Source organism: Dermacentor albipictus, chromosome 3 (genome assembly GCF_038994185.2).
Source record: "Dermacentor albipictus isolate Rhodes 1998 colony chromosome 3, USDA_Dalb.pri_finalv2, whole genome shotgun sequence".
NCBI lineage: Eukaryota > Metazoa > Arthropoda > Arachnida > Ixodida > Ixodidae > Dermacentor > Dermacentor albipictus.
Window position 1 is genome coordinate 60,326,753 of NC_091823.1, and position 26,336 is coordinate 60,353,088.

At 44.7% G+C, this 26,336-nt stretch overlaps 2 protein-coding genes across 4 annotated transcripts in view; one reads left to right on the forward strand and one right to left on the reverse strand.

The window, feature by feature from the left end:
• Window positions 1-6,849, reverse strand: part of LOC135898757 (salivary peroxidase/catechol oxidase-like) — a 133,794-nt gene extending 126,945 nt beyond the window's left edge. Inside the window, exon 1 of the mRNA XM_065427890.1 lies at window positions 6,260-6,849. Coding sequence (XP_065283962.1) covers window positions 6,260-6,318 — 59 coding nt within the window. The 5' untranslated portion in view covers window positions 6,319-6,849. The remainder of the gene's footprint in view (window positions 1-6,259) is intronic.
• The window catches only part of LOC135898758 (uncharacterized), a 139,783-nt gene that overhangs the window by 40,893 nt on the left and 72,554 nt on the right, over window positions 1-26,336 (forward strand). The window lies entirely within an intron of this gene.

Genomic DNA, 26,336 nt, shown 5'->3' on the forward strand with positions numbered 1-26,336 from the left:
CAGCAAAGTTATGTCACACCGAGATACACTAGGTGGCAGCCGAAGACGAAATAGACGGTCAATGGGATGAAGCCGCGTGTTGCTATAGTCTGATGAACTCCGATGTTAAAACTGCTTGCGGGAAATGTGCTGATGTTGTCCCTTAATAATTACTGTTTGTACGCTTGCGTATACGCCGCGCCACATTACCTGTATAATGTAGTATACGTTAATGCATTCTCATGAGACGGACTATCTTATGTGAACATGTTAAAAAAATTAAATTATGGGGTGTAACGTGCCAAAACCACCTTCTGATTATGAGGCATGCCGTAGTGGAGGACTCCGGAAATTTCGACCACCTGGGGTTCTTTAACGTGCACCTAAATGTGAAAATGTTTAACAGCTGAAAACGCGACCTTCTATATTGAGGAGCGGAAATCCATCGGAAGGACGCAGAATAATGGATGTTAAGATGCAGCTGATTGCAGCTGAATACTGCAAAAGATTCGTGTTGTATTCTGCGATAATATAAGGATCTCTTGCTGGCAGCACAACAGAACATTGATCGAATTATTTTCTTTTATATACCCCCCACTGCGTCACGTATTTCCGTTAAGCACATTTGATTACCATTGTTCAAGTTTCCTACGCTTCGGGTTAATAATTATTCCGTCATGCCACTTTAATCGGATAACTTCTCGTTAGCCTACTTCGTATAGCAACTCCCTCAGTAAGGCTTGGGCTATTTTCAATATCATAAGTGAATCAGGTTGTTTCGGGCTCCAACCACTGACAAAGACGTGTTTCTATTTACGAAGCTTCCACAGCGAATAACGCAACCGGACTCCCTTTATCCGTCTTCTGCAATAATGCGGATGTCTAACATGTTTACTCACACCAGTGCATGAACCAATTCGGCACTGCGTTTTTGATATTGCTAAGCGTAAGTCATAGATGTTGGCCAGAGTTCTTCAACCATATCGCAGAAATGCAAGCTCGTTAAAACAACTCCTACTCTCTCTCTCTCTCTCTCTCTCTCTCTCTGAAGTTTGCAGACATACCCCGCTGCCTTCATTCGGTGTTCTCTTCTTTCTTTCTTTTTGTGTGTGTACACGTACACACACACACGTATGCATACCCATGCATATGTCTTGGAATAGTTATTGTGCTGAGATTTATTAGGCATCGTAGTAGCAGTTGAACTGTACTCTTGCAGCTAACTGGCCAATGATTCTCTTCTGTACTTACATCCGGTCATGTAAGACACTAATCGTTAAGTCAACACAACGACATTATATAAAAAGAAACGACATGAAAAGCAAATATGTTGACCAACTGTCTGATAAAGAAAAATCATATGCGTTCTTGAGTGTATGTATATTTACTATGCATAGCCTTCTGGCTGGCGGATGACAAAAGTAACAGTAAATCTCACGACCTGCAATACGTTTGCCAGTGCTACCGTGTTTCCAAATCATGAGGTTCCACCCTACCCTAATGAATACACAGTGCCGTCATAACATGTAGTGTGACAAGCTGGAAGCGTTGAGTAGCGTGCACAGATGCCAGCTGAGTAAGCTGGGCACAGCACGATTCAGTCGTGCCCATATATTCAAACACCAAGTTTCACACTTCTCCGTATATCTGAATTCTGCAGTTATGCAAAATGCGTAAAGTTTCGCAGCCACTATCCGTTGTCCGGCTCCGCAAACGCATATAGGCTATCACAAATCAATAGCCAACACATTCCATGCATACGTTTCCAAGATCCGCGAATGTGGAAACATATATCACCACATTATACTCCATGACAATTTGGGGCAGCATCTTGTTTCACATCTGTGCGAAATTAGAATTCTTTGTCTTCATTTCCTCTTGCTTACATGACTTTTTTACTAGATGCAATTTTGCATCCTCGTAAGTATCCCGAACGGGTCACTGAGTTGCATAAAAATCTGGCATGTCCTTGACTGACTTATGAGAGGCGAACTCGCGCATCCTTGACGCCTGAGCATACAGTGTGTGCCATAGTATGACATGGCGTACTAAATGCATACTTATGTGTTACGCCGCTTGACTGATTATAGAGAGCATCGGGCACAGTCCATGTTGCAGAAACAGGATCCTTACAAAACCTGCCCCGCACCAAAAGCGAAAACGTTAAGCCATCCTGCTTTCTCCAGTATCTCCTTGGCCGTCTATTGTTGCAGCTGTACGCCAAGCTGGGAACGAAGGTGGTGCGCCCTGGCGATGATAATAGGCACCATACCGAATCAGCAAGTCGAGCGGTCTGCGGTCTACTGCACATGAGTTAGCGCCCTGGCTTCTTTACATACATTGTGATACTTCACTACGACCGAAGACAAATTGCTATCCAGCCAACTACGCACACATTCTCTGTATTGCGCCCGTTTCCTTCCTCTGCTCCTGCAGCAAGCGCTTTCAATAGTATCGCAGAACAAAACCGTTCCCGGACTTGGCTTGAATATTTGCTTCGCTCCACGCTCCAGTAGGTAACATAGGAGAGTTAGAGAAAAACACCTCGAGAAGAGGGCAGCATATACGTCGTCTCTGGTGCTCACGATTTGTTATTTTCTTTCTGATTTTCCTTTTCCTTTCGGCGGTCACGCTGGGTGCTTCACGGGATATGTCCTTAAGACGCGGTGTGAAAAGAAAAAAAAAGACAATGGCATCTAATCCACGAAGGTTAGCAGCGTATCCGCCACCCCTTATTTCTCCGAGATGCGTGGCCCCACTGCGTTGTACAAACAAGGAAATAACGTTAACCGCTCAGCTGCTACTGTGCGTAACAGGCGTTACGGTGGTAGCTACACCGCACTCGCCCTAGCCGCATCGCGATTTCGCGGGCTGCATGCTTATGTAAGAGGAATAGACGCTCGTGCAACTACTACCTTTAGACTCAGAAACAAGACCCATGGGCCTGCACTTTCTTATTATATGGGGGGGGGGGGGAGTGGGGGGGGGGGGGGGCGTTGCCACAGCAAATGTTTGAATTCTTAGTTATCGGGCTCTAAAAAGCGCTGCTGCTCTTCAGGTATTTTGTTTTTTGTTCGTGAGCCGGCCCATCATTCCACCATGAAAAAAAAAGCGTGTTTCACTTCTCAAAGCAACATTTTTCAACTTTTGCTTCACTCCTGTACTTTTTGCCTCTACTTGCCTATCCTTCTTTCTTTCTCACCTATTGCATCCCTTTCCCTTCCCCCAGAACAGGGTAGCCAACCGGAGATAATCTCTGGGTAACCTCCCTGTCTTTCCTTTGCCTTTCTCTCTCTCTCTCTAAGTGTAACTAGCAGCTTCAGTCGCCTTGCTCATCAAATTCTGTGTATCTCACAACAAGAACTTTGAAATATTCAACAATCTTATTGGTAAAAGTAGAGCCGTAAATTGCCGCTATAAATTCGGATCATAGCGCAATAATATTGCCAACGCGGCGTGTTCCGTTATGGTAACGACGTTGTGAAGGTCGACTTCTTGCTCAACATTTCAGTGCACGTTTGTATTCCTCCTTCTTTTCTTTAAGCTTAGTGGCAAAATCGACATTGCTCATTTTCATGCTGACGTCGGAGTATCTATGTATACAAAAATTTACAAGAAACAGGAGTAAGCCCGAAGGTAACTGATGAAATGGGGAAAAAAGTGAGACACGCGCCCACAGAAAGAATAATCGCATGGAGGCGGCTGGTGTGGCCTAAGCGCGCTAAATTGGCGTCATCACTCCCAACTGTGTGAAAATATAGTCCTGTTAACGCCCTCGAGTTATCGATTTGGCACAGAGAGCCCCTTCACCGAAACTCAGTTGTCTTATACGATAACATTCTCCGCCGTTTACGGTTCCGCTTCGCACCGTATCTGACTATCACAGCGGACTTAATCAGTAGGAAGGTCGTTTCAAGACGTGCACATTACGTGGATCCCTCTAACCACGCGGTGGTTGGCTGTCGAACGGGTCGTTGTCAACTTCCGCTTACCTTGCGTGATTGACGGTTTAGAAACGACGCAAGCACGACACGCACTGCCCTCGCAGCAAAAGACAGACGCTTGGCTTCTGCTCGTTTTACTCACTGTATACGAAGGACCCGGAAGATTGTTCTTCTACGGTGTACCTCCAAAGATCTCCGTTCTATCATTTTCTTGAAGTTAACGCTCTATAGTGAAACTATGATCCCTATGCCATGTCACATTAAGTAAGAAATGTGGATACTTGGGCCCAAGGGGGCTTTCCAATTATGTTAGGCAGAGCGCGGCTCTTATAAATCCCCAATTCGGCACTGTCCAATTTGGGTCGACGCACGGCATACGTGAATGAATAGGTGCACTGTGTTTCAATATGTACACTGACTTAATGAATATAATAGTGCAATGAATGTCCCTTGGAAGTGTATTCTGTCAACGTTGGAATTGTATTCTGTCTTGTTGGTACTTCTATTTAGGCAACCTTATATCTCAAAAATTGGCCACTACAAAAGAAATGCACCAGCATGTGAACTATAATCATTGTGCTTTAGAATGTACCAGCTCTTGTACGCAAGTGGAAGTAAAAGACAATACAAAAGCATGAAGCGCATAACAATCATCGCAGTAAACGAATGCGAACATAATATAACCTTACAACCTACAAGCATTGCTCTCCGAAATAAACGTACGTTCATCTACAAAAGAAAAAAAAACATCTTAATAAAACTAAGAACGTTCATAAAGTGTACACAAAAGAAAAAAAGGATGCTCGCATAACACATTTTAGGGAACGTCGATGCGCTTAAATGCCAAGTCTCCTTTTACCACCACTGGCAGTTTTCTTGGCATTTTTTTAGTTTCCCAAGTGATAGAAACCGCAACAGTTCGCATTCCTTCGGAAGAAAAGTGGCGCTAAACAGCACGTTTTCTGCAACACCGCTGTTTCACCGGCTCCAAGTACGCCGAACAACCTGTGGTGTTAACCGGTCGGAAGGAAATGTGTCTTTTCTCTTTTGAATAGGAGCCAAGCAGCCCGCTTTCTGTGCAGTTTTACGCTCCACTCAAGCGAAGCTTCCCTTTGACGACGGATACGATGGATAACTTTTGTTTAACGTGCATAATTGCTGCGGTGTCTTTCACTCCAGAACTCAAAGAGTAGCTAGTAGTGTCCAAGGAACATGTCCTCGCGGCATTATTTCGTCCGAGGTGATCTCCCGTTAATCCTGCAAGTCAGTTAAGCTTTCAAAACGTTAGCATTGCATACGTCTGTCTTCATTTTGCAGAACCGTCAAATAAACACAGTATATTATTGCTTGCATAAACAAAAAAGTACCATTTGAAAGCTTGTGCGTTGTTTAAACTACGCGTGTGCATCACTACGGACATTTGAAACAGAGGCGCACTATTTGTCCTATGAACGCAATTGTGCATGACTCTGTGCGTTTTCTTTAATTAGGGAATGATCATACGAAATGTATGCAGCAAACAATTTTGAGAAGCACAAACTTAACACTTTGTTGCTGAATATTCAATGAGTAAGCTTGACACTTACCTTTACCTCTAACTCCTGAAAAAACTATAGATAAAAAACCCACAAAGAAAAAAGAAGAGAAATATGCGTGAGGGGGGGGGGGATAATAAAGAAATGCATATTGATGCACCGTATCATTCGCTGAGTATTAGGAAAGCATCAATCAGTGGCAATTAAAGTTTGGCTAATGCAAGTGCGGGCATATGACCTCAGGCACATTGCGTGTCAGCAGGGCTATGCTGCCGAACAACGCTACCGTGACAGTTAGTACTAATAATGGCATTGGTGAAGTATAACCACCACGGAGACTAAAGATAGGCTTCTCCGCATGGCATGTTCTCCCCACAAAAATCGAAGAATGCAGAACAAGCGAATGATAGCTTAGCGTGATCTGATGACAAAAAAGAAAATCTGCCATGAACGATGCAACTCACACAGACGGCGGAATGGGAAACAGTGCCTCCAAGAAGTGATTGCAATTTGCCCATACAGAGAACCTTATCAAGACAAAGGACACGAAAATAAAGTATACACTGCTATCTATAATGTTTCAAACACCTCGCGCACATCGGTGTCGGTGCAACGGCCTATATGTTGCATCGCGCGCGCGAATAGCATACGCGTCACTCAAGAAAGGAAAGCAGTAAATAAGACAGTGCAAATACGTTTGAGAATCCCGCAAGTGATTCTAAGAAATATTAGGTGTATACGCAAAAATAAAACATGCAAAGCACACAAACAAGGACCATATGGCGTGAGCAAACAACTCACCCTGCTAGAAGGCAACCCAGTAGAAAAATCCGTCGTGTCATTGTCACAAAACACTCCATGGCTGCAGAAGTGTGGTCGCCGAGGCAATCCTTGCCAGAAAAGCACCACCACTTTGTCTCAATATCAAAACGCGGGAGGCCTGCGCCGTAAGCCACCTTCCTTTCGTTATATTTTTTTTTCGGTAGCAACTCGCGGTCAGTCAAACTCACACCACCTCATACTGACTGCTGCTGTCGACGTCTGCGCGCAGGGGGCAAAATGAGGGGTCCTTTCTCTACCGTCAGTGGGTCTCGGTGTCACGATCCCGCGAAGTTTCCGATCGCGCCCGCCGACGATGATTCGCGCAGAGGCAGCAGAGGTGCTCGTCGTGTAGGCAGTCGTCGTCCGACTGAACTCCAACCCCGTCTTGTGTCTTTTCGGTTTTGCCTGCGGGCGGGCGGCCGGCGGTGGGGACGCGAGAAAGAATGAAACCGAAACCGCGAACGCCTTTTGGGCCACGAAACGGGCACGTCACCGAACCTTACGCACTGCGCGCGACAGGATTGGTCGTCACTGACCGTTTTATAACGGACCCCACCACGTGACCCAAAACAAAGGAGAGGAGAAGACGCGCCAGGCCCGGTACCCCCTTCCAACGCAAGCCCCCCACCGCGTCCCCCGCTTTCGCGCAACACTCTCGTTCGGCGGTGGGGCCACTCTGGAAGCGCGCGCGAGCGTTTCCTTCGTTCTTGTTTTCTTGATTCGGGAGCAAAGTAGAAGGCAAGAAAACTTAGAGGCGTGTTTGACGGCTGTCTCGGCCGGGCCCCGGGTGGTTGAGCCGAGAAGACAAGAACGGCGTGACGTTGCGCGCGCCCCTGAGCGAGAGAAGAGAGAGTTGCTGGATCCTTGGGGCCCCTTTGGGACGAATCGATGTCTGCAGTTACCGAACTCGGTCTGAACACTAATGGTTACGCTAGGGTTACTGGTAAACAAAAGATGCCCCTAGTTAAGAAGAAGACGATCTCGCCCGTTCGCTGCTTCCTCGTTTTCTTCTCGTCAGAGCATTGTGGTACGGAGATGACGAGTACAAACAGCCTGTAAGTCATTGCGTAGGTGCTTGCGGTTTTGAAGCGTACTTAAGTGCGAAGGTCTATTGTGATGGGGTTGAGCTACAACAAACAAAATACGCGTCTGGTTAAGAAGGCACCCTCCATCACTCCCGCTTGCTCGTTTTTTGTGATGTCAGTCAGGCCCATTGTGGCCTGAGGGTAACGGATGTAGACCGGCTTTACTATTCTTGCATAGCGCATGTGTCGAGACGCGTCATGTATAATATGCGGCACTAAGGTGGTGCCAACTGACAGCTGCCAACACAATCGCCGCTTGCCCATCACTGTGTCGCCGTCTATATATTTTCAGGATCTCGCTTTGTTATTTATACGTTGGCAGACACTCGGACAACTTTTGTAAGCAGGTATATGTTGAAACGGCGCAATCTTTCTTTTCATCAATTTTTTTATGTGGTTTGATAATCAAGTGCGCAAGTTTTCTGGAAGAAAAGAACATTACGTAGATAAAAGTGCATCGTGCCGCAAAAATTCTGCAACCCACCATGGTTACTTTATGTTTGTGGTATTGGGCTGCTAAGCGCGAGTTCGCGGATCGAATCCGGTCACGGCGACCGTGTTTCGATAGGGCAAAATCGAAAACCAACCTTACACTTAGGTTTAACTGCTCGTTAAAGAACACCAGGTATTCCACATTATTTCGGAGTCTGCCCGCTACGGCGTGCCTCATAATAATATCGTGGTTTTGACACGTAAAACGTCATTATTTATTGTTTTTTTTTTCATCTGCATTGGCTATCTTTTATGCCGGCACACTCTAAGATATTTTTAAAAAAAGCTTCGAGAAAATGCCCTTCGCTGCCATGATATTGCCATCTTTTTCATTCCGGCGTTATTTTGCACTTTTGTCATCTGGGATAAAATAATAACTGTGAGATTAGGCTAGCTACCTGATATACTTTTACTTGGCTCAAAAGTAATGAAACAACGCAACATATACGTACATAATATATAAGGAGTTGAGAGTAATGCAGCGGACATGGGCGAAAAAAGACGACACCACACGCTCTTACTTGCGCCGAAATGCCGAAATACCACGTAGTAAACCGGAAACTTGAATCTGCTTAACCCCCTGCCTTTCACCACAGTTTATCTTTCTTTGTTCGAGACAGTATGTTTATATTTAGCATGCAGGCAGTACTAACTGCACAGGCCTCACAAACCTACGCACAATTTACAATTGGTTCCTATACCGACGCACGGAAATGTCAAACATACTGTAACCTTGGTGGGATATATCTCTGTGCTGTAGGGATAGCAACCACGTTATACCTGAATTAACTTTCCCCGTTACTATATCGATAGCGTTCAAAAAAATTAAATTATGGGGTTTTACGGGCCAAAACCAGTTTCCGATTTTGAGGCACGCCGTAGCGGAGGACACCAGAAATTTCGACCACCTGGGGTTCTTTAGCGTGCACCTAAATCTAATAAGTACACGGGTATTTTTGCATTTCACCCCCATCCGACAGCGCTCAGACCACCTTATTTTGTCGCACTTTTTGTCACTGGCCATCTTTTTTTTTTTGTCATACTTTTGTGCACTGTTAAAGCGAATCTTTTTTTGCCTCTTCCTTAGACTTTCCCACTGATGCTGCTGCTGCTGCCTGGCATACCGCGTTGGAGGTGGTTCAGAGCGTGTATATACATGGAAAGAGCATGGCAGATAAGAAAGGAGACGCGAGAAACTCGTTGGGCCTTTTCACCGCGTCGAATGGGCACAATGCCCTCTGGAGCTTGGTGGGCATCGCCACATTAGCATCTTTACAGCTGTAATTGTCCGTGACCCCCCGCAAAGGCATTATAGAAATTGCAGCACTTTTCTACTAACATGCAAGTCCAGAGGGAAGCTAGAGAGAATGGTAGGAAGGAGGGGGGAGAGGAAGCAAGGAACGATTAAAACCGACGCAGTCACGAAACGAATGAATAACAGCCTGAACAACAGAGCGAATAACAGAGTGAATAACAGAACGAAGAGGGGCACTCTCCACTCGCAGTTCCCATACAAGGGGGGAGGGGGGGAGAGATAAAGAAAAGGTAATCTGAGAAGGCAAGGAAACGCTGCCACTACACACGACAGTGGTTGCGAGGAAACGGCATTCATGTAGGTTCAAGGTACGGTACGCTACGTTTCTGCTATTTCTGAAAATAAGCACCATGCAAATATGTCAAGCGGACAACTTCTGCAGGGCTTGCTGAAGCAGAGCCGCAGTAAATAAAGCGCACCGCAGGGCTCAGGTGACACTACGGAATCGGTCGCACGTCAAATCAACACTTCGGTGCCCGCCGCGGTAGCTTTGTAGCTATGTCATCGCTAGAGGTCGCAGATTCGACAGCGGCAGCCGCATTTCAACCAGACCGAAATACAAAACTCTCACTCACTTATATTTATTGACAAATTAAAGAACACCATGATAAAAAAATTTAATCCGGAGTCGGCCACTACGGCGTGTCTCACAATTCCATTGTGGTTTTGGCACGTAAAGCCCATAATTCAAACAAAATTTAATAGTTCGGTCACGACGCGCTGTGTCATATCAAGGAATGAGAATGCTCAACCCTCTCAGACGGTAAGAAATATGGCGAGCAAGAATGCCTCAAGCAAACACATCTCCATTTGGGTTCTGTGTACTACGCAGACAAGCAGCAGTGGTGCACGCAAGGTAACGTTTAAGATCAAATAACCACTCTTGTGCTGGAGTGAACGTTGAAGAAATAAACATTCACCGTCAACATCAGCGCTAATTATCATCAAGCAAAGCAAACAGCACAGAAAGCTTCGCTTACATCGATTCCAACAGTGCGTGGGATCTGCACAATTTTTACATACCTTTGTAGCAGCAGCAGGGCGACTACTTAAAAAACCAAATGGCGAACTCGCTATTACAAATATCTACGTTATTACGAATCATTACAAATATCTGCGCTCCATTTCCGTAGCAGTGATTAAAAACTAAGCATATATGACAACCTTTTTAAGAAATTGATGCTCCCCTGCAGTAGGGACATCGGCGGGTTCTTTAGCATGCTGTAAAACAGTGCCACGGCGATAAGAATAAAATCAGACAGGAAGCAGAGTGCTTTTTGTGTGCCTTGCTTTCTTGGTTTTGTTCTTGCAGCACTTCTTTTGACCCTGCGAATTTACTAACCTATCAAGCTGACATTGGAATTTGTCTTCATGTATTGTACTTACTTACCTAGTACGCACCATCTAGCCCAAATGAATGTTGTCCTGAACTATGTATTGTACTGTATAATTTAACCGTAAAGGAATCTTTGTATCTATATCTTCAGTTCATGAAGAATCTATGTGTATTACGACTTGTAAAATATTAACCCCTTCTTGCATTGAACGAATATTTTTCGTCTGTCCTCAATGCATTCCATGTATCAGGGAGGCTCGGGTGCCCCTCAAGTGACTGATGTGACTTTTATCCCGAGCCTTCCCTCATCCTTGAGATGAAAATAAACTGATTTGATTTGATTTGAAGAGTTCTTGCAAGGATTTACTGACGGGCTAGTCAGTTTATTAGCGCAGAAAAAAGTGCTTCAAGACGGGACACACGGGAATAACCACACAAACAGTGTGCTGGCTAACAACGGCGAGTTTGTTTATCTTGCTGAGCCTTCTGTACAGGGAACTAAGGCAGTACCAACACGACCATGAAAAGTAAAAAGCCCAAGTGATAAACGGAAAAGAAGGACAAAAAACTTTGCGCCCAACTCATTCTTATTACAGTGCAGTAATAAGAAAATCGATTTGTTTCTTGGACAACTCTAGAAACGGGACGCTGATGCAATGAACACTTAGGAGGGTGATCCCAAATCTCTCTCAAATTTCTCTGGTGCAGTTATCAGGCCGCGTGTCCACGCAATGCTTCAAATTGTGAAAATATAGGTCTGCATCCACAGCGCCGACAGCGCAGCGCAAGATTTCAATTGATTGCTATTTTTTTTTACATTGTTGCTACGCTCTCTTAGCCTATCGTGGATACATCTGCCAGACTGGCCGACATATATATCGTTTTCCACATGTAAACGGCATCGAATCCGCTAACCCTTGCGCACAGTGATCAAAACGGTTTTCGTCTCTGGTCACGCGCACTCGGTGAGCGCGCGTGTCGGAGTAATTGACCTGAGCGAACAAGCCAGTTAGTTAACTTGCGCGGCGCAGAAAAAAAGAACACGCTTAGGCCCGAAACCTGTGCGATAACGTTAAGATTGTGTGATACCTCGTGCAGGCAGTGCTTGATGTCGGCGGGGGGTGCGCACCTCTCCCCCTCCATTATTTAAGGAGGGATCGGCCTCCCCTCGTCAGGTCAACTGTAGCCTTGCGGCAACCATTCGACAAACACTGGAAGCGACTTTATCGCCAGAATGCCTTTTGCGGGGCAATTCTAGCTCTCTAATTTTTCGTTTAATGATTTAATCGCGATTAATGGGTTCATGCGCCATGAGCAGAAAACAGGAAAGCAGGTATTGTCGTACTGCTTGCACGCATTTCCCCGAGCCACTCCAGATGACGGCCACCACCCTGCTTGGACAAAAATTCTTGGCGCAGCATACTATTTCATGAGCCACCTGAGCGTGAATCTACCTGCTCGTAAATTAGTGTAGGTTCGCCTTGGTTTCTTTACAATTCCAGTTAATTTTCGTTCGTTTAGTTGTGCATTATTAGTGTCATGTTATACGAAAGGCGCATGCACTTTGTCTGCTTATATAGGTAAGCGGGTGCGAAACTATAAAATATATTGTTGTAATGCAGAAGGTTGTTACTAAGCAAGGCAATTAGTGTTCTGTGTTGCAGCTAGACTTACTTGATTTGAGTTCACATATACCTTTAATCTTTTACCTCGCCAGCGATTTTTGAAAAAACAAACGTTTCCAATATTTCATATTCTTTTCTAAGCGCTTGATAATCGGCAAAATTATTAAATGCCAGAAAATTACTCCGAAGAATATATTCATTTTCAAAACACCTATAATAATTTGTACCCACCATGGTTGCTTAGTGGCTGTGGTGTTAGGCTGCTACGCACGAGGTCGCGGGATCGAATCCCGGCCACGGCGGCCGCATTTCGATGGGAGCGAAATGCTAAAACACCCATGTTCTTAGATTTAGGCCCAAGTTAAGGAACACCAGGTGTTCCAAATTATTTCGGAGTCTGCCCACTACGACGTGCCTCATAATAAGATCGTTGTTTTGACAAATAAAACCCCATATTTAATGTATTTTTTAATTGTGCATAAGCTATCTTCTATGCCGGCGCACTCTAAGATATGTAAAAGAAAAGCTTCGAGAAAATGCCCTTCGGTGTTATGATATTGTCATCTTTTTCATTCAGGCGTTATTTTCCACTTTTGTCATCCGGGATAAAATAATAACTTCGAGACTAGGCTAGCTGCCTGGTATACTCTTACTTAGCTCAAAAGTCATGAAAGAACCCAAAATATACGTACATAACATATCAGGAGTTGAGTGTAATGCAGTGGACATGGGCGAAAAAGGACGAAGCCACGCGCTCTTAGTTGCGCCGAAATGCGACGTAGCAAACCGGAAACTTGAATCTGCTTAACTTCCTGCCTTTCACCACAGTTTATCTTTCTTTGTTCCAAACAATATGTTTATTTTCAGCATGCAGGCAGTACGAACTGCACAGGCATCACAAACCTACGCTCAATTCAAAATTGGTCCCTAAACCGACCCACGAAAATGTCAAACTTACTGTAACCTTGCTGGAATATATTTGTCTGCTGTAGCGATAGCAACCAAGTCATATCTGAATTAAAATTCCACTTTGCGATATCGACAACGTTCAGATGACCTTATTTTGGTGAACTTTTTGTCCCTGGCCATCTTTTTTTCTCATAGTTTTGTGCACCTTTAAAGCAAAGCTTTCGTTGCCTGTTCCTTTGACTTTCCCACTACTCCTGCTGCTGTCTGGCACACCGTGTTGGAGGTGGTTCAGAGCGTGTATATACACGGAAAGCGCATGGCAGAGAAGAAAAGAGACGCAAGAAACTCGTTTGACCTTAGTACCGCGTCGAATGTGCACAATGCCATCTGGAGCTCCGTGGGCATCGCCACATTAGTATATTGATAGCTGTAGTTATCCGTGACCCCCCCCCCCCAAAAAAAAGAACATTGCAAAAATTGCAGCGCTTACTTTTCTACTAACGTACAAATCCAGAGGGAAGCTAGATAGAATATGAGATGGGAGGGGGGAGAGGAGGCAGAGAATGGGTAAAACCAACACAGTCTTGAAACGAGTGACTAACAGCCTGAACAATTGAGCGAATAGGGGAGTGAATAACAGAGCGAAGAGTGGCACTCTTCGCTCGCAGTTTTCATACAAGGGAGGATATGGGGGGGGGGGGGGTGAATGTGACGTGAGAAGGCAAGGAAACGCTACCACTAGAGACGACAGCGGTTTCGGGGAAACAGGATAAATGTAAGTTCAAGGTATGGTACGGTACGTTTCTGCTGTTTCTGAAAAATAAGCGCTATGCAAATATGTCAAGCGTACAACTTATACAGGGAGTGCAGAAGCAGAGCCGCACTAAATAAAGCGCAACGCAGGGTCAAGCTGACACTACGGAAGTGGTCGCGCGTCAAATCAACGCTTTTGTGCCCGCCGGGGTACCTTTACGGCTATGTCATTGCTCCAGGTCGCACATTTGATCCCAACTGCGGCAGCCGCATTTCAACGTGGGCGAAATAAAAAATATCATGTACTCAGATTTAGGGACACGCTAAAGAACACCATGGTGACAAAATTAATCAACGGTCCGCCATTACGGCGCGCCTCATAATCCGATTGTGGTTTTGGCGCGTACAACCCCATAATTCAAATAACATTTATTACTTCTGCGCCGATGCGATGTGTCATATCAAGCAATGAGAATGCGCAACCCTCTCACAGGGTAGGAAATATGGCGCACAACAATGCCTCAAGAAAAGACATCTCCCTGTGTGTTCTGTGTACTGCGCAGACAAACAGCAGTGGTGCACGCAAGGTAACGTTTAAGATCAACGCACCACTCTCGTGGTGAACTGAACGTTGAAGAAATGAAACATTAGCCGTCAAAATAACCGCTAACTATTGTCAATCGAAGCAAACAGCACCGAAAGATTCGCTTGCATGATTCCAACAGTGCGTGGGATCTCCATAATTTTTACATGCCTTTGTAGCATCAGTAGGGCGACTATATAAATGACCAAATGGCAACATCGTTATTACAAATACCTCCTTTATTACGAATCATTACGAATATCTATGCTCCATTTCCGTAGCAGCGATAAAAAAATAAGCATATACGACAACCTATTTAAAATATTGATGCTCCCCTGCAGTAGGGACATCGGCCGGTTCTTTAACATTCTGGAAAACAGTGCCACGAAAATGAGAATAAAATCACACGCGAAGTAGAGTGCTTTCTGTGTGCCTTGCTTTCTTGCTTTTGTTCTTGCAGGACTTGTTTCGACCATGCGAATGTACTAATCTGTCAAGAGTTCTTGCAAGGATTTCCTGACGGGCTACTCAGTTTATTACCGCAGAAAAAAGCACTTCAAGACGGGACACACGGGAATAACCGCACAAACAGTGTGCTGGCTAACAACGGCGTGTTTGTTTATCTTGCTGAGCCTTCTATACAGGGAACTAAGGCAGTACCAACAAGACCATGAAAAGTAAAAAGCCCAAGGGACAAACGGAGAAGAAGGACAAAAAGCTTTGCGCCCAACGCATTCTTATTACAGTGTAGTAACGAGAAAATCGATTTCTTTCTTGGAAAGCTTTAGAAACGGGATGCTGACGCAATGAACACTTAGGGGGGCGATTCCAAATCTCTATAAAATTTCTCTTGTGCAGTTATCAGAGCGTCCACGCACTGCTTCAAATTGCGAAAATATAGGTCTACGTCCACAGCGCCGACAGCGCAACGCAAGATTTCCATAGATTGCAAGTTTTTTTTTACATTGTTGCTAGGCTATCTTAGCCTATCGTGGATGCATCTGCCAGACTGCCCGACATATATATCGTTTTCCACATGTCAACGGCATCGAATCCGCTAACCCTTGCGGACAGTGATCAAAACGGTTTTCGTCTCGGGTCACGCGTACTCGGTGAGCGCGCGTGTCGGAGTAATCGACCTGAGCGAACAAGCCAGTTAACTTGCGTGGCGCAGAAAGCAAAACACGCTTAGGCCTATGCGATAATTTTAAGATTTTGTGATACCTCGTGCAGGCAGTGCTTGATGTCAGTGTGGGGGGGGGGGCGCACCCCCCTCCATTATTTAAGGAGGGAATCGACCTCCCCTCGTCAGGTCAACTGTAGCCTTGCGGCAACCGTTGGACAAGCATTGGAAGTGACTTTATCGCCAGTAGTGCCTTGTGCAGGGCAATTCTAGCTGTCTAATTTTTCGTTTAATGATTTAATCGCGATTAATGGGTTCATGCGCCATGAGTAGAAAACAGGAAAGCAGGTATTGTCGTACTGCTTGCACGCATTTCCCCGAGCCACTCCGGATGACGGCCACCACCCTGGCTGGGACAAAGATTCTTGGCGCAGCTTACTATTTCATGAGCCACCTAAGCGTGACTAGTGAAGGTTCGCCTTGGTTTCTTCCCGATTGCAGTTAAGTTTCATTCGTTTAGTTGTGCATTATGAGTGTTATGTTATACGAAAGGCGCATGCATTTCGTCTATATATATATAGGTAAGCGGGTGCGAAACTATAAAATACATTGTTGTAATGCCGAAGGTGATCACTGAAGCAAGGCAATTAATTTTCTGTGTTGCAGCTAGACTTACTTGATTTGAGTTCACATATATCTTTAATCCTTTGCCTCGCCAGCGATTTTTGAAAAAGCAAAGTTTCCAAAATTTCATATTCTGTTCTAAGCTCTTGATAATCGGCAAAATTATTAAATGCCAGAAAATTACTCCGAAGAATATATTCATTTTCAGAACACTTATAATAATTTGTACCCACCATGGTTGCTTAGTGGCTGTGGTGTTAGGCTGCTACGCACGAGGTCGCGGGATCGAATCCCGGCCACGGCGGCCGCATTTCGATGGGAGCGAAATTTTAAAACACCCATGTTCTTAGATTTAGGTACAAGTTAAAGAACACCAGGTGTTCCAAATCATTTCGGAGTCTGCCCACTACGGCGTGCCCCATAATAAGATCGTTGTTTTGACAAATAAAACCCCATATTTAAAGTATTTTTTAATTGTGCATAAGCTACCTTCTATGCCGGCACACTCTAAGATATTTAAAAGAAAAGCTTCGAGAAAATGCCCTTCGGTGTTATGATATTGTCATCTTTTTCATTCAGGCGTCATTTTCCACTTTTGTCATCCGGGATAAAATAATAACTGCGAGATTAGGCTAGCTGGCTGGTATACTCTTACTTAGCTCGAAAGTCATGAAAGAATGCAAAATATACGTATATAATATATAAAGAGTTGAGTGTAATGCAGCGGACCTGGGCGAACAAAGACGAAACCACGCGCTCTTAGTTGCGCCGAAATGCGACGTAGCAAACCGGAAACTTGAACCTGCTTAACCTCCTGCTTTTCACCACAGTTTATCTTTCTTTGTTCCCCACAATGTGTTTATTTTCAGCATGCAGGCAGTACTAACTGCAGAGGCATCAGAAACCTACGCTCAATTCAAGATCGGTCCCTAAGCCGACCCACGAAAATGTCAAACTTACTGTAACCTTGCTGGAATATATCTGTCTGCTGTAGCGATAGCAACCAACTTATATCTGAATTAAAATTCCACTTTGCGATATCGTCAACGTTCAGACGACCTTATTTTGGCGAACTTTTTGTCACTGTCCATCTTTTTTTGTCAGAGTTTTGTGCACTTTTAAAGCGAAGCTTTCGTTGCCTCTTCCTTAGACTTTCCCACTACTGCTGCTACTGTCTGGCACACCGCGTTGGAGGTGGTTCAGAGCGTGTATATACACAGAAAGCGTATGGCAGAGAAAAAAGGAGACGCGAGAAACTCGTTTGGCCGTAGTACCGCGTCGAATGTGCACAATGTCCTCTGGAGCTCCGTGGGGCGTCGCCACATTAGTATCTTCATAGCTGTAATTATCCGTGACCCCCCGTAAAAGCATTGCAAAAACTGCAGTGCTTACTTTTCTACTAACATGCAAGTCCAGAGGGAAGCTAGATAGCATATGAGATAGGAGGGGGGAGAGGAGGCAGAGAACGGGTAAAACCAACGCAGTCACGAAACGAGTGACTAACAGCCTGAACAATAGAGCGAATAGGGGAGTGAATAACAGAGCGAAGAGTGGCACTCTTAGCTCCCAGTTCTCATACAAGTGAGGATAGGGGGGATAAAGAAAAGGTGACGTGAGAAGGCAAGGAAACGCTACCACTAGAGACGACAGCGGTTGCGGGGAAACGGGATAAATGTAAGTTCGAGGGTATGGTACGGTACGTTTCTGCTATTTCTGAAAAATAAACGCTATGCAAATATGTCAAGCGCACAACTTATACAGGGAGTGCAGAAGTAGAGCCGCACTAAATAAAGCGCAACGCAGGGTCAAGCTGACACTACGGAAGTGGTCGCGCGTCAAATCAACGCTTTTGTCCCCGCCGCGGTAGCTTTACGGCTACGTCATTGCTCGAGGTCGCGCATTTGATTCCGACCGCGACAGCCGCATTTGAACGTGGGCGAAATAAAAAAAGGTCATGCACTCAGATTTAAGGACATGTTAAAGAACACCATGGTGACAAAATTAATCCACAGTCCACCATTACGGCGCACCTCATAATCCGATTGTGGTTTTCGCGCGTACAACTCCATAATTCGAATAACATTTATTACTTCTGCGCCGATGCGATGTGTCATATCAAGCAATGAGAATGCGCAACCCTCTCACAGGGTAGAAAATATGGCGCACAACAATGCCTCAAGAAAAGACATCTCCCTGTGTGTTCTGTGTACTGCGCAGACAAACAGCAGGGGTGCACGCAAGGTAACGTTTAAGATCAACGCACCACTCTCGTGCTGGACTGAACGTTGAAGAAATCAAACATTAGCCGTCAAAATAACCGCTAACTATTGTCAATCGAAGCAAACAGCACAGAAAGCTTCGCTTACATCGGTTCCAACAGTGCGTGGGATCTGCACAATTTTTACATGCCTTTGTAGCAAGAGTAGGGCGACTATATAAATGACCAAATGGCAACATCGTTATTACAAATACCTGCTTTATTACGAATCATAACGAATATCTATGCTCCATTTCCGAAGCAGCGATAAAAAAATAAGCATATACGACAACCTTTTTAAAAAATTGATGCTCCCCTGCAGTAGGGACATCGGCGGGTTCTTTAGCATGCTGTAAAACAGTGCTATGAAACTGAGAATAAAATCACACGGGAAATAGAGTGCTTTGTGTGTGCCTTGCTTTCTTGGTTATGCTCTTGCAGCACTTGTTCTGACCACGCGAATTTACTAACCTGTCAAGAGTTGTTGCAAGAATTTCCTGACGGGCTAGTCAGTTTATTAGCGCAGAAAAAAGCGCTTCAAGACGGGACACACGGTAATAACCACACAAACAGTGTGCTGGCTAAAACCGGCGTGTTTTTTTATCTTGCTGAGACTTCTATACAGGTAACTAAGGCAGTACCAACAAGACCATGAAAAGTAAAAAGCCCAAGGGACAAACGGAAAAGAAGGACAAAAGGCTTTGCGCCCAACTCATTCTTATTACAGTGCAGTAACAAGAAAATCGATTTCTTTCTTGGACAGCTCTAGAAACGGGATGCTGACGCAATGAACACTTAGGAGGGTGATCCCAAATCTCTCTAAAATTTATCTGGTGCAGTTATCAGAGCATCCACGCACTGCTTCAAATTGCGAAAATATAGGTCTACGTCCACAGCGCCGACAGCGCAACGCAAGATTTCCATTGATTGCAATTTTTTTTTACATAGTTGCTACGCTCTCTTAGCCTATCGTGGATACATCTGCCAGACTGCCCGACATATATATCGTTTTCCACATGTCAACGGCATCGAATCCGCTAACTCTTGCGCACAGTGATCAAAACGGTTTTCGTCTCGGGTCACGCGTACTCGGTGAGAGCGCTTGTCGGAGTAATTGACCTGAGCGAACAAGCCAGCTAACTTGAACGGCGCAGAACAACAAAACATGCTTAGGCCCCAAACCTGTGCGATAATTTTAAGATTGCGATGATACCTCGTGCAGACAGTGCTCGATGTCGGCGGGGAGCCCTCACCCCCTCCCCTCCATTATTTAAGGAGGGATCGGCCTCCCCTCGTCAGGTCAACTGTAGCCTTGCGGCAACCATTCGACAAGCACTGGAAGCGACTTTATCGCCAGTAGTGCCTTGTGCGGGGCAATTCTAGCTCTCCAATTTTTCGTTTAATGATTTAATCACGATTAATGGGTTCATGCGTTATGAACAGAAAACAGGAAAGCAGGTATTGTCGTACTGCTGCAGCCTTGCGGCAACCATTGGACAAGCACTGGAAGCGACTTTATCGCCAGTAGTGCCTTGTGCGGGGCAATTCTAGCTCTGTAACTTTTCGTTTAATGATTTAATCACGATTAATGGGTTCATGCGTTATGAACAGAAAACAGGAAAGCAGGTATTGTCGTACTGCTTGCACGCATTTCCCCGAGCCACTCCAGATGACGGCCACCACCCTGGCTGGAGAAAAATTCTTGGCGCAGCGTACTATTTCATGAGCCACCTGAGCCTGAAGCTACCTGCTCGTAAATTAGTGAAGGTTCGCCTTGGTTTCTTAATGATTCCAGTTAATTTTCATTCATTTAGTTGTGCAGTATGAGTGTCATGTTATACGAAAGGTGCATGCATTTTGTCTGCTTATATAGGTAAGCGGGTGCGAAACTATAAAATATATTGTTGTAATGCCGAAGGTTGTTACTGAAGCAAGGCAATTAATGTTCTGTGTTGCAACTAGACTTACTTGATTTGAGTTCACATATACCTTTAATCCTTTAAATCGCCAGCGATTTTTTGAAAAAACAAACGTTTCCAATATTTCATATTCTTTTCTAAGCGCTTGATAATCGGCAAAATTATTAAATGCCAGAAAATTACTCCGAAGAATATATTCATTTTCAGAACACCTATAATAATTTGTACCCACCATGGTTGCTTAGTGGCTGTGGTGTTAGGCTGCTACGCACGAGGTCGCGGGACCGAATCCCGGCCCCGACGGCCGCATTTCCATGGGAGCAAAATTTTAAAACACCGATGTTCTTAGATTTAGGTACACCCGTGAACAAAAATATACGGACCAGGGATAGCGCGAGAAAGCTGATTTTCTCCTCAGCCTGTGAATAAAATTTGAAATTAAAGATTGCAATTCAAACTTGGCATTGCGAAATTTCCAGGACATTCGTCATATTCAGTTAATGCATAATATTGACTAAGAAATTCAGTTTTTTCGGTGACCCTGTGGTCCGTACACTTTCGCTCACTGGTGTGCACGGTAAAGAACACCAGGTGTTCCAAATTATTTCGGAGTCTGCCCACTACGGCGTGCCTCATAATAAGATCGTTGTTTTGACAAATAAAACCCCATATCTAACGTGCTTTTTTTAATTATGCATAAGCTATCTTCTATGCCGGCACACTCTAAGATATTTAAAAGAAAAGCTTCGAGAAAATGCGCTTTGGTGTTACGATATTGTCATGTTTTTCATTCAGGCGTTATTTTCCACTTTTGTCATCCGGGATAAAATAATAACTGCGAGATTAGGCTAGCTGCCTGGTATACTCTTACTTAGCTTAAAAGTCATGAAAGAACGCAAAATATACGTACATAATATATAAGGAGTTGAGTGTAATGCAGCGGACATGGGCGAACAAAGACAAACCCACGCGGTCTTAGTTGCGCCGCAATGCGACGTAGCAAACCGGAAAATTGAATCTGCTGAATCTCCTGCCTTTCACCACAGTTTATCTTTCTTTGTTCCAGACAATATGTTTATTTTCAGCATGCAGGCAGTACGAACTGCACAGGCATCACAAACCTACGCTCAATTCAAAATTGGTCCCTAAAACCGACCCACAAAAATGTCAAACTTACTGTAACCTTGTTGGAATATATTTCTCTGCTGTAGCGATAGCAACCAAGTTATACCTGAATTAAAATCCCACTTTGCGATATCGACAAGGTTCAGACGGCCTTATTTTGGCGCACTTTTCGTCACTGGCCATCTTTTTTTTGTCAGACTTTTGTGCCCCTTTAAAGCGAAGCTTTTATTGCCACTTCCTTAGGCTTTCCCACTGATGCTGCTGCTGCTGCTGCTGTCTGGCACACCGCGTTGGCGGCGGTTCAGAGCATGTATATACATGGAAAGCGCATGGCAGAGAAGAAAGGAGACGCGAGAAACTCGTTTGACCTTAGTACCGCGTCGAATGTGCACAATGCCTTCTGGAGCTCCATGGGTGTCGCCACATTAGTGTCCTGATAGCTGTAATTATTCGTGACCCCCGCAAAAACATTGCAAAAATTGCAGCGCTTACTTTTCTACTAACATGCAAGTCCAGAAGGAAGCTAGAAAGAATATGAGATGGGAGGGGGGAGAGGAGGCAGCGAATGGGTAAAACCAACGCAGTCACGAAACGAGTGACTAACAGCCTGAACAACAGAGTGAATAGGGGAGTGAATAACAGAGCGAAGAGTGGCACTCTTCGCTCGCGGTTTTCATACAAGGGAGGATATGGGGGGGGGGGGGTGAATGTGACGTGAGAAGGCAAGGAAACGCTACCATTAGAGACTACAGCGGTTGCGGGGAAACGGGATAAATGTAAGTTCCAAGGTATGGTACGGTACGTTTCTGCTATTTCTGAAAAATAAGCGCTATGCAAATATGTCAAGCGTACAACTTATACAGGGTGTGCAGCCGCAGAGCCGCACTAAATAAAGCACAACGCAGGATCAAGGTGACACTACGGAAGCGGTCTCACGTCAAATCAACGCTTTTGTGCCCGCCGCGGTACCTTTACGGCTATGTCATTGCTCGAGGTCGCGCATTTGATTCCGACCGCGACAGCCGCATTTGAACGTGGGCGAAATAAAAAAAAAAGCTCATGCATTCAGATTTAGGGACACGTTAAAGAAGACCATGGTGACAAAATTAATCCGCAGTCCGCCATTACGGCGCACCTCATAATCCGATTGTGGTTTTTGCGCGTACAACCCCATAATTCAAATAACATTTATTACTTCTGCGCCGATGCGATGTGTCATATCAAGCGATGAGAATGCGCAACCCTCTCAGAGGGTAGGAAATATGGCGCACAACAATGCCTCAAGAAAAGACATCTCACTGTGAGTTCTGTGTACTGCGCAGACAAACAGCAGTGGTGCACGCAAGGTAACGTTTAAGATCAACGCACCACTCTCGTGCTGGACTGAGCGTTGAAGAAATTAAACATTAGCCGTCAAAATAACCGCTAACTATTGTCAATCGAAGCAAACAGCACAGAAAGATTCGCTTGGATGATTCCAACAGTGCGTGGGATCTCCATAATTTTTACATGCCTTTGTAGCATCAGTAGGGCGACTATATAAATGACCAAATGGCAACATCGTTATTACAAATACCTCCTTTATTACGAATCATTACGAATATCTATGCTCCATTTCCATAGCAGTGATAAAAAAATAAGCATATACGACAACCTTTTTAAAAAATTGATGCTCCCCTGCAGTAGGGACATCGGCCGGTTCTTTAACATTCTGGAAAACAGTGTCACAAAAATTAGAATAAAATCACACGGGAAGTAGAGTGCTTTCTGCGAGCCTTGCTTTTTTGGTTTTGTTCTCGCAGGACTTGTTTTGACCATGCGAATTTACTAATCTGTCAAGAGTTCTTGCAAGGATTTCGTGATGGGCTAGTCAGTTTATTAGCGCAGAAAAGAGCGCTTCAAGACGGGACACACTGGATTAACCACACGAACAGTGTGCTGGCTAACAACGGCGTGTTTGTTTATTTTGCTGAGCCTTCTATACAGGTAACTAAGGCAGTACCAGCAAGACCATGAAAAGTAAAAAGCCCACGGGACAAACGGAAAAGAAGGACAAAAAGCTTTGCGCCCAACGCATTCTTATTACAGTGCAGTAACAAGAATATCGATTTCTTTCTTGGACAGCTCTAGAAACGGGATGCAGACGCAATGAACACTTAGGAGGGTGATCCCAAATCTCTATAAGATTTCTCTGGTGGAGTTATCAGAGCGTCCACGCACTGCTTCAAATTGCGAAAATATAGGTCTACGTCCACAGCGCCGACAGCGCAACGCAAGATTTCAATAGATTGCAAGTTTTTTTTTACATTGTTGCTAGGCTCTCTTAGCCTATCGTGGATACATCTGCCAGACTGGCCGACATATATATCGTTGTCCACATGTCAACGGCATCGAATCCGCTAACTCTTGCGCACAGTGATCAAAACGGTTTTCGTCTCGGGTCACGCGTACCCGGTGAGAGCGCGTGTCGGGGTAATTGACCTGAGCGAACAAGTTAGTTAACTTGCGTGGCGCAGAAAGCAAAACACGCTTAGGCCTATGCGATAATTTTAAGATTTTGTGATACCTCGTGCAGGCAGTGCTTGATGTCAGGGTGGGGGGGGGGGGGCGCACCCCCCTCCATTATTTAAGGAGGGAATCGACCTCCCCTCGTCAGGTCAACTGTAGCCTTGCGGCAACCGTTGGACAAGCATTGGAAGTGACTTTATCGCCAGTAGTGCCTTGTGCGGGGCAATTGTAGCTGTCTAATTTTTCGTTTAATGATTTAATCGCGATTAATGGGTTCATGCGCCATGAGTAGAAAACAGGAAAGCAAGTATTGTCGTACTGCTTGGACGCATTTCCCCGAGCCACTCCAGATGACGGCCACCACCCCGGTTGGACAAAAATTCTTGGCGCAGCATACTATTTCATGAGCCACGTTGACGTGAATCTACCTGCTCGTAAATTAGTGAAGGTTTGCCTTGGTTTCTTTACGATTCCATTTAATTTTCATTCGTTTAGTTGTGCATAATGAGTGTCATGTTATACGAAAGGCGCATGCATCTTGCGGCTGTGCCATGATCACTTAAATCTAACCATTGACGCAAAGGAAATTGAACGGGCTCACCGTCTGGGCGCCATTCTTCTGGGCGTCCTCACCCAATAATAGTCAAATTTACATTTTTCAAAACCAAAGAGCTAATCCTTTCTAATGGCCGTAAGTTAAAAGGGACTCATTGCAGCATTGGGGAGCATTTTTCACGCCCTGTCCCAGATGCGCGAAAGCATCTAGTTAGATTTGCCAAAACTATAACCACAAAATGTTCCTTGCGCTACAAAACATTGTTCATCGGTCCTAAGCGGTATGCATTCGACGAGTCATCGCAGATAGTAAAAGAAATCTCATAGCATACGGTTCATCGTCATGTAACTAAACTTCCTGGTAGCAGCCCTCATGGTAAATTTCCAAATCTTTTTTTTCTATTATTTTCACAAACATACGCAGTTTCCTCCCCAAACGCGAACACATATGTAATCGTGTTTCATCATCTACCAGCAACATACCTATACTAACTGAAACGTGGCCAGCAGATTGCGTCACTGATATTAAAGTTCCTGCCGACCTACCTAATTTTAAAATTTTCCGCAAGGACCGCAAGGGCTCCGAAGGAGGAGGTGCTGTTATTGCCACTAACCAGCAATTGCCATGTTCTGTTATTAACATCCAATCAGAACTTGAAATACTATGGGTAATCTGCCGTTCCGCACCTCAAACCGTCATTCCAGGTGTCTACTACTGACCCCCCAACCCCACCCCCCCACACACAGCAATCCAAAATTTTCTTGTTACCTAAATAATAGCCTAAATCAACTTACTACTACACATCTCAACGCGCGCATTCTTCTTTTTGGCGATTTTAAATTCCCGTCTGTTGACTGGCAGAACTTCACATCAACAAGCAATGAAAAAATAACTAACTTCCTTGACGTCTTTCTAAATTTTAATCTTACCCAATTAGTAAAGGAACCCACACGCGTCGTACGTGATTCGTCAAACATCTTGGACTTTATACTAACTAATCACCCTGAAAGTTTTGCAAATCTTACTTATCTCCGCGAAGTTAGCGACCACAAAATTCTACGTGCTACTTTCACCTTCATCACGGAATCGCGCCAAACGTTCCGCAAAACGATTCGCCTTTACGACAAAGGCAATTACAATGAAATGAACAACCAATTGCGCTCTTTTTTTCCAGAATTCGAAAGAGGTTGTCCCGACCGATCAAGTGAGGACAACTGGTTTACTTTAAAACTAATCTCGCCGAACTAAAATCCAAATTCATTCCCACCATTACATTTCGTGCCAATCATAACAAACCATGGTTCACAAAGTCCTTGAAAGCACTTGAGAACAAGAAGAAACGACTTTTCCTCGCAGCAAAACTAAACCCAAGCGAATGCGCATGGAATAAATACTACGAGGCCGAGTCAACATATTTGCAGTCCATTTGCAATGCCAAACACGCATTTTTTCATACTGACCTGCCGAAGATCCTAACCAATAACCCCAGTAAGTTCTGGCAAGTTCTAAAGCATGATCATGCGCCTATCATCACGCTTACCGACACACTTGACGAGGAAGTCAGCGACGTTTATTGTGCAAATATATTTAACACTGCATTTTCATCCGTCTTCACAAACGAAACTGATATGCCACCATCTGTCCAACTGGCCAACCAAGATCGCTCATGCCACTAGTCACATTCGCTGCACACGGCATCACCTGTATCATTGAAAATATTAAGATCTCATCTTCTGCAAGTACTGACGAAGTCACCAGCAAACTCTTAAAAAGCACTCGGCATGCTTCTTCAGTGTATTTATCATTATTTTTCACACAATCACTCTCCACAGGTAGCATACCCAGC